This window comes from Bombus flavifrons, chromosome 5 (assembly GCF_040668555.2).
Source record: "Bombus flavifrons isolate JBK064 chromosome 5, iyBomFlav1_principal, whole genome shotgun sequence".
NCBI lineage: Eukaryota > Metazoa > Arthropoda > Insecta > Hymenoptera > Apidae > Bombus > Bombus flavifrons.
The window spans coordinates 6,157,091-6,165,076 of NC_138446.1; the positions used below are offsets into that span (position 1 = coordinate 6,157,091).

The 7,986-nt window shown below is 35.2% G+C and overlaps 2 protein-coding genes across 3 annotated transcripts in view; one reads left to right on the forward strand and one right to left on the reverse strand.

Moving 5' to 3' along the window:
- The window catches only part of LOC138179666 (mucin-2), a 62,585-nt gene extending 58,678 nt beyond the window's left edge, over positions 1–3,907 (forward strand). The window contains exon 9 of the mRNA XM_069112693.1: positions 187–3,907. Coding sequence (XP_068968794.1) covers positions 187–289 — 103 coding nt within the window. The 3' untranslated portion in view covers positions 290–3,907. The remainder of the gene's footprint in view (positions 1–186) is intronic.
- A 672-nt stretch (positions 3,908–4,579) lies between these two features.
- Est-6 (venom carboxylesterase-6) lies at positions 4,580–7,721 on the reverse strand. Of its 2 annotated transcripts, XM_069112692.1 has the most exons (9): positions 7,492–7,533; positions 7,346–7,397; positions 7,097–7,251; positions 6,677–6,874; positions 6,407–6,582; positions 6,169–6,328; positions 5,756–6,094; positions 5,483–5,606; positions 4,580–5,397 (listed from the first exon to the last, which is right to left on the reverse strand). In XM_069112692.1, the coding sequence occupies exons 3-9, from the start codon at positions 7,212–7,214 to the stop codon at positions 5,220–5,222; spliced, it is 1,293 nt and encodes a 430-aa protein (XP_068968793.1). In that variant the 5' UTR covers positions 7,215–7,251; positions 7,346–7,397; positions 7,492–7,533; the 3' UTR covers positions 4,580–5,219. The 2 variants fall into 2 exon arrangements, with proteins under 2 accessions (XP_068968793.1, XP_068968792.1); XM_069112691.1 differs by having other exon boundaries at positions 7,097–7,397; positions 7,492–7,721.
- Between the last annotated feature and the right edge of the window lie 265 nt (positions 7,722–7,986).

Sequence of the window (7,986 nt, forward strand, 5' to 3'; positions counted from 1 at the left end):
CTTATAAAAAATTGTCCTCAAACCAGTAGTTTATCTCGAGCATATTCACAATCCCTGATTTTCAATATAATCGTATCACGAAGAGTAATCTAATGAAAGTTTAATTGTTTTATAACCCGTAGATAATGGAAATTTTGCAATAGGTGCGACAATAATATTAATGAAACGAACGATTTTGAATTTCAGTTGCGGTGGTGATGGCAACATGAAATGTGATCCACGAGTGTGTAGTCCGGAGCCGATGTTGAGGCAAATGATCGCAGCAGCTACGGCCAGAAGGAGGAGATGAGCCGACCAACACGATCCCGGGGATCCGTCGAACAAACATACGCACAAGGAAGTCTAGAGCAGGATCAGTGTTGTATAAAAGTGAATTAAAAATATTCTAAACTATCTAAATGTCGCGGAAACACAGACTGTAATGTGCTTCGGCGATCACGAACTGAGTGGCCAAAACCGTAAACGTTTATATTATAATATTATATTATGTTATATAAAGAGAAAAAAAAGAGAAGAAGAATGAGATAGAGATAGGAATAGAGAACGAGAGAGAGAGAGTGAGAGAGAGCGCGAGAGAGGGAGAGATCGATGAGCACGTGTAATGGAAGGGACTAAAGAAACAAAAAAGAAAGAAACGAAGAATTTAGCTATGTAAAACAAGGCTCGTTTTTAGTGCCAAACGTGAAACAGAAACAAGCAAACCAGTGGAACGAAAAGGGATATTAGTGGAGAAATATTTCGTGATAGTTCCATGTCTTACGCCATTATCTTTTTTCTTTTTTTTTTTACACGTAAAAACGATGGTTATAAAGGAAGAGAAAAAGCGATTAATGAAAAACAAGTTGCTGAACGTACGAGACTTATGACTGTGCCTTCGTCAGTGCCGACAACAGCGGCACTAAACTTTCGTTCCGTGACAGCCAGACACGGCGCTAATTTTAGCCACGATCATCGTCGTTGAAGCTTGATATTCTCGAGGAATCGTCGTTAGGAATTAAATGTGGTGATGGGATACAAACGATAAATGCGTTTCAATCGAACGCGACCAAAAAAAAGAAATAAATAGATAAGAAAGCGAAGAAAATATACGAACCTTGGTACATACGAAACGATTTCCTATACAGTGACATTGTAACAGCAATATCAGAGATTGTACGAGGGATAATCACGAGATCTTTTTCTTAGCGTAAAGCCTTGTTGATTTCCCGCGTACGATCGAATGCGTGAGAATTCGATTCACGCGACAAGAAATGTAAGCGCCACGTAGCACATTGCTCTTGTAATACCACTGTAGAAACTTGAACAACGATGATCCAAGGCGATCTGCCGTACGATCGCGATAGATCCAAATCGTTTCATGGCTGACACGCGTCGTGCGCTAACGATCAGTCCACATCTACTCACGTCTGCTGACGTTCACGCGTGTTCGAATGCGATCGATAAGATACTAGAAATATCAACGCCGCAGATCCATGACAAACTTCCCAGTCAATAATTTCTTCCAACTATTTTTTACGCAACAACATTCCTCTATAGAATTTTTATAATATCCTTCGTCTTCCTATAAATCACGAACGCGATAATACACCGAATGTATAGAGTTGGTGGGAAAGACGTATTAAAATTATAAAATCCACTAAGCATTAAAATTTAAACGCATCATGTCAATTGAAAATTATTTCTTGCGATATATTTGAAAAAGTTTCTACAATATGCATATAATTTAGAATATAGATTCCAGACATACATAACTTGTTATTCTTTTAATACATAAATGTAAAATATCATTTTATAATGTTTAGAGTTTGAGATTCAAGGCGACGTCAGTCGTCGTTTAATATGTCGATTCCACCAATTGTACATACGAATAAATTCCTTTCCTTATCGCGATAGATCCGTGTAATAAGCTAAGATCGTATTCAAGCACGCGCGCCTGTATGTGTGCGTGCGTCTGTGTGCATGGTACATTTATATGTTTTAAAGATAAAATGAAAAGAAAGAAAAAGCCACAAAGACAAGACGAAAGGTACGCGTATCTCAAAGCTCAAACAGCGGCTCGCGCGGAGGACCGAACGCGAATTTGCTTCTCCGGCGAGCTGGCGTCATTATACATATATATATAAATATATATATAAATATAAATATATACATTTATACGATTCTTTATACACACTGTACCCCCTAAAATAATAACACTTAACGATGTTCTATACGTTTGTATGAAAGCATATTAATTATATCTATACGATGATCGTTCTTCGTTCTCTAGTCTCAAAGTGTCGCGGGGATTGTGGTTCTACGATATAACGTGTCCACCACTTCACTCCTGCGATTTATCCGTAAACAGTCAATTAGAATTTGATACCCATTTTACTAAGCCATACCGTGTGGAAAACACCCGAGGAACAAGCGGAAAGTGTTCGTTCACATATACAAGGAGTCGAATGTGGAACACATTGTCAGAAACGCTTTGAGACTCCGGAACTTTGGGCCGTTTAGGTGTAATAGAACGAACGCTATTATTATCGCAGAAAGTACCGCGCAAGATAGCTGTCCCTGTAATTTATAATACGAACGATAGACCACACGTATTAAAGTTCTGTCTTCCTGAAAAAATTCTGTCTTCAAGCGAATCCCGTCGAATACTTTTCTGTATATGCTTTCGTTAATTTAGCTCGTAATTTTCGCGGACAAAAAATCGAACGTGAAACATTCGCGAGTAAACGCGGTCTGAAAAACACGAGTATGAATAGGGAAGAAATTTCTGCCGGAAGGAATTAGGAGAACGTAGTGTAACCATAGTGCTTCCAATGGCAACTCGATCGTGATATAAATGGCCATATTATTACTGTCACTGTCTCGAAGATTATCTTTACATACGTAAACACATCCGATAATAAAGTTAAAATACATAGAATTCACGAAAACCTTCTTTATATCTAAACTGTCTATACGTCGATTTAGTCCAAAGACGAATATTTAAGGAGCATTTAAAATAAAGTAGAATCTTTGTACATGAACCAATGCATGACTAATGAGATTAAACATTCAAAATGAACGATTTGGTTGGTGATGTATAATTTAGGTTGGTCGAGTGACACGTTCAATACATATCTGAATTGACCTACTTTTACAATATGTACATAAGGGAATTGTACGTTTTTTAAGATATTTTCCTAATAATTCATATTAAGCAAATACTTGAATTTTACGATATAGAAATAGATTTTCTAAAATAATTATTTGTGTATAATAGTGACATGAGAAAAGAAATCATGTTAAAAGTCACAAAATTTGGAAAAAAATTTTTTAGGATACTCTCGCGAAGAACACATACATAAAGTTTTATGATACCGAAATAGGATTCAAATGAAAATGATTCATTAGCATATGGCATTACAGGTAGTGGAAATCGAAACAACAATGAACGCATTAATGATATATTTTTTATAATTAAAACACGGTCGGGTGGCCACCTTGCGCTATCTATTCGAGGAATGAAAGTTTTTATTGCTATTCATAAATGCAGTCCATTAGGATAGTACGATAGCACAATATCTTTCTATAAAAAAAGTTGAAGCTAACAGAGCTCGACAATCTTCAAATATAATTTCCCCTGCGATTAAACGTGAACACGTTTCTCGCGTACGAACCAATCGTAATTTCAGTACTTACGCACAATCGAATCGGCTCTTTTCTAAACTAACGATTTTAGTAATTAGTCGAGCCTAGTATTTATCTTAATATCCACTCATAGCGATAGTATATTATACGGGCTAAGATGCAACAAGGTCGTAATTTGAATTGTCGAATAGTATTATCGACTAATGTTTTAGGACTATAGGTAGAGCCACATAGAACCCTATACTAAATTCAAAATTACACAATAAAAACAAATGACGAACTATGACTAATCTATTTCATTTATTAAGTAGAAAATTAAATGACTTTTTAATAATTAGAAATTAGATTATTATTAATCATCATCTAATATTATTAAATAAAAAGCTAAAAATACAAATTAGTACTTTAATATATTAAAAAACAGAAAGAGGGATTTTAATATATGTAAATATAAATTTTTATTCCATGTATCACATACATATACATACATGGCCATGACAGTGGGTCCTTATGTGGTCATATTTCTATCAATTCCTTCGTCTCAGCACCATGATTACTGACTAATGAGTACTGTCAACTACTGATAAGTTTCACAATCTCGTTATATCGTGGCTCGTACTATACCGAAGGTAAAACGAGTATCGAGTTGTTACGACGGTACGTTTATATGATATAGATGTGTAACTGTAACGTAAGATATATTAATTATGGTGAACACATAGGATGCATGTAATTAATTAACGACTGCGTGCTCAGCGTTGGTAAAAATCTTCCCCGTGTTCTTTGACAACGCAAACGAGCCACGCACCTTTATACATATTATATATATAAATATAGATATATATAAATATAAATACATGATATTTATACACAGAATGACCAATTTTTATCTGGTGCCAATAGTCTTCTAGCGCGAACGTTTACCGCGTTGCGATAGTTCTTCGATTATAGAAATCGATTTTCAATGGAAGCCGAATTGTAGATTAGAATTGATCATGCTGTGAATAGCGAGACGAATATTAACTATGCACAGTACGCGAATATACTCAAGATGCTCGTGATAAATTTCTCGGATATTTCTTCTTTCTGTCTTCTCTTCTTTCATTTCGTTCGTTCGTTTACTTTTCTCCTCCATCCTCTATTTGTTTCATTTTTGTAATCAATTACGAACAACCACGATGACAGTTATCCCCATTATTATCAGCATAATTATCCATTATTCGCCACGTGTAATAATATGTGATACATAAAGAAACGAGCGAGCCGAGGGTATCTCGGTGGTTCTGACTGTATGGAAGTAGGTTAGATTTGACAGTACGTGCTAGTATAAAGTGTCCTTTTATATAGAATAAACGATTTTGTATGTCTAATTTCGATCTACTCTCTGATTCTCACTACCTTCCCTTACAAGGGGATATTAATGGTTCGAGTTAAAGAATATTTGAATAAAACATTATTAAAAAATGATACAACATAATTGGTTGTATGTAGTAATTATTAAAAAATTTGCTGATTTATTTCACACACCTGGTTAATAGTTTTGCTAAAAATAAACAGCCAGGAAAAAGCAGCTAAGTTCATTTACTTCTTCTTTGTTACTCCTGCCCGCTTATTTTGTTTTCATTAAAATCGATTGTATTCCAAAAGTTTATGTTCGCGAAGTCGCTACTATTTTCCATCTTTATGTTTCGCGGATTAGCTATATGAAGATATTGAAATTCTTTTTCATTGGGATCTAATGTTTGCCATTGAACATTGCCGGCACGTGGTTTACTGTATTTTGAAATTTGTATTAAGGATATATTTAAACAACAAATCGAGATAATTAAAGAAAAGGTAAAAATTTAAAGTAACATACCCCTCTATAGCAAATGACGTATAAAAATCGAGCAATATTTGTTGCATTTCCACGTCATTCGGCCTCGAAACGTTTGAAATTCTAGTATTAAGCACAAGAAATGCATCATCTCCATGGCTTACCCCTAATCCATCCCGTAAATTTAAGAGAAAAATATTAACTTAGTAAATACTAGTAAGGTTTAAGCTCGGAAATATATAGTATAATAATATGAAGAAATAATAATATTAAATTTTACTAATACCATAATCTCGAGAGTATAAGGTAACTTACCAAAGTTCTTGGTAGAACCACCACTCACAATTTCACTAAAACTATGCATAGATCTGTAACTGTAGTAATAAGTCCACACCGGACTTTTGTTAATTTTCGCGTGCAAAATGACAGCTTTCTGAAAATCAACGCCGAACATCCGATCACCTATCATATGTGTCACCGACAATGATGTGTTACTGTCAATAGGTTTAGATCCCAAATAATACTTCCTAATTTTTTCCGCAACCTCTTTATGTTGATTAAGAGGAAGAGTATCGTTATAGTTAAGCAAATATGGTGCAATATTGTCCCAGTCATCGTTCAACTGCTTCAACAGTTGATCATTACCAACGAATGCTACTCGGAAAAAAACTATGTATTTTACGTGGCAGTACACATAAAATTAATACTATTATTGCATAAAATCAGACCTGCAGAGATGAATAATCCTTCTTCGCTAACTACTCCAGAAATCCAGGGAACATCGTATGCTTCGCCACTGACGATAATATCGATTGGCGAACGAGTGATAAAAGGGTTGGGTCCATATTTGTCAACAACTGGTCCAAAAGGTACATAAAGTTTCTGTGACTAAGATTCGAAACTCATATGAAAATAAATATAATTGTAATTGTACAATATCAAGATGAAAAAATAGTAACAATTCACCAGTTCGGCAGCAACTTGTGATATAATTCGCGCAGGGCGAGTTTGGAGACAATCGATCATCTCTTTTGTATTGCGTGTTGGACATCCTAACGTACCTGCGAATCTTCTAGCCTTGTCAGGAGCATATTTTGTCTGTGCCCAAGGAGTAAGTGCCACGCCACTTATCGATATTCCTCCTATATAAAATATAAGATATAAAATATACAATATAAAATATAAAATTTCTCTCATATTAACTCAACAATAACATAAAGAAAAATAACCACGTACTTTGGAAAAGACCAGCACTTAAGCGTGACAAATAATGATAATGGACGCTGGCAGCACCTGCACTCAAACCAAAAATAGTTATTTGGTTCGGATCGCCACCGAAACTTCTAATATGATTATGCACCCAACGCAAAGCCACGTTCTGATCTTTCAATCCCATATTTCCAGGTACTACACTGTCACCGGTACTGAGAAAGCCTTAAACAAACATATTTTCTGGATCTTGTTATAAGTATAACGTGTAAATACTTTTAGCTTTTCGTGATCGAAAGGTCTACCAATTTGAGTAAACCAACAAAATCAATTAAAAATCAAGTGGCTTTTAAATTTATTAAATTAATTAAATCTTTTAAATTACTAATCAACTAGTACTATTAATACTAAATTTTTGGAATAAAACCTTTCCATTATTGTTTTTACCGAAGGATGCTAGACGATAATTAAACGTGACCAGGATAACATCACGGTCCATTACAAGCGTTTCGTTAACTTCGTTTCCGCTACCAAACTGATAAGCTCCTCCGTGAATCCAAAACATCACTGGTAACAAGGATTCATTGCCATTCCTGAACGGTCTATAAATATTCATATATAAGCAATCCTCACATCCCGTAACTTTGTCTCCATTTTGAGGGTGAGATAATATAACATATTGGGTGCAAACAGAACCTTTCTCCACGGCGGGTAACTCACTTATCCATTCTTGCACGGGCTGCGGTGGCTGTAATTTCACAATATTCTATTTAAATATCACGTTCCGTTAATCAAAAGGATTTTAGTTTCTTGACACAATTTTCCACGATTGTTCTACGCACTTTGAACCTAAGTTTTCCAACGGGCGGTTGCGCATAGGGAATACCTTCGTACGCCTCGTATTTCCTACCATGTCGAGAAATCTTATAATATCCGCGTATGTCCCCAAGAGACGTCCTGACTCTGGGTATCTGCTCATCCTGCCACGAAAAGTTTACAAATCCCAGCAGGAGCAAAGCGATAACTGATAGTTCCATTGTGTTCCTTTTGAAGTTACGTACATAACTGATCGGTAGCAAGCGTTTTATAACCTCCACACAACTGCCGATAAGCATATGAAAATGCACTTTTTAAATTAACGATATGTTTTTACCGATTTACCAATATGTAAAGCATGTACATGAATAAATGTATAAATAGTATAGTATAGTAGTATATCTCTAATATATAGTATATTTTTTACTAAAATATAGTATCAAAATGTATTATACATAAATTGAAGAATGATTACCGATAAATGACTGAAACATTGTTTTGCCGTGATGCACAAGCCAAGA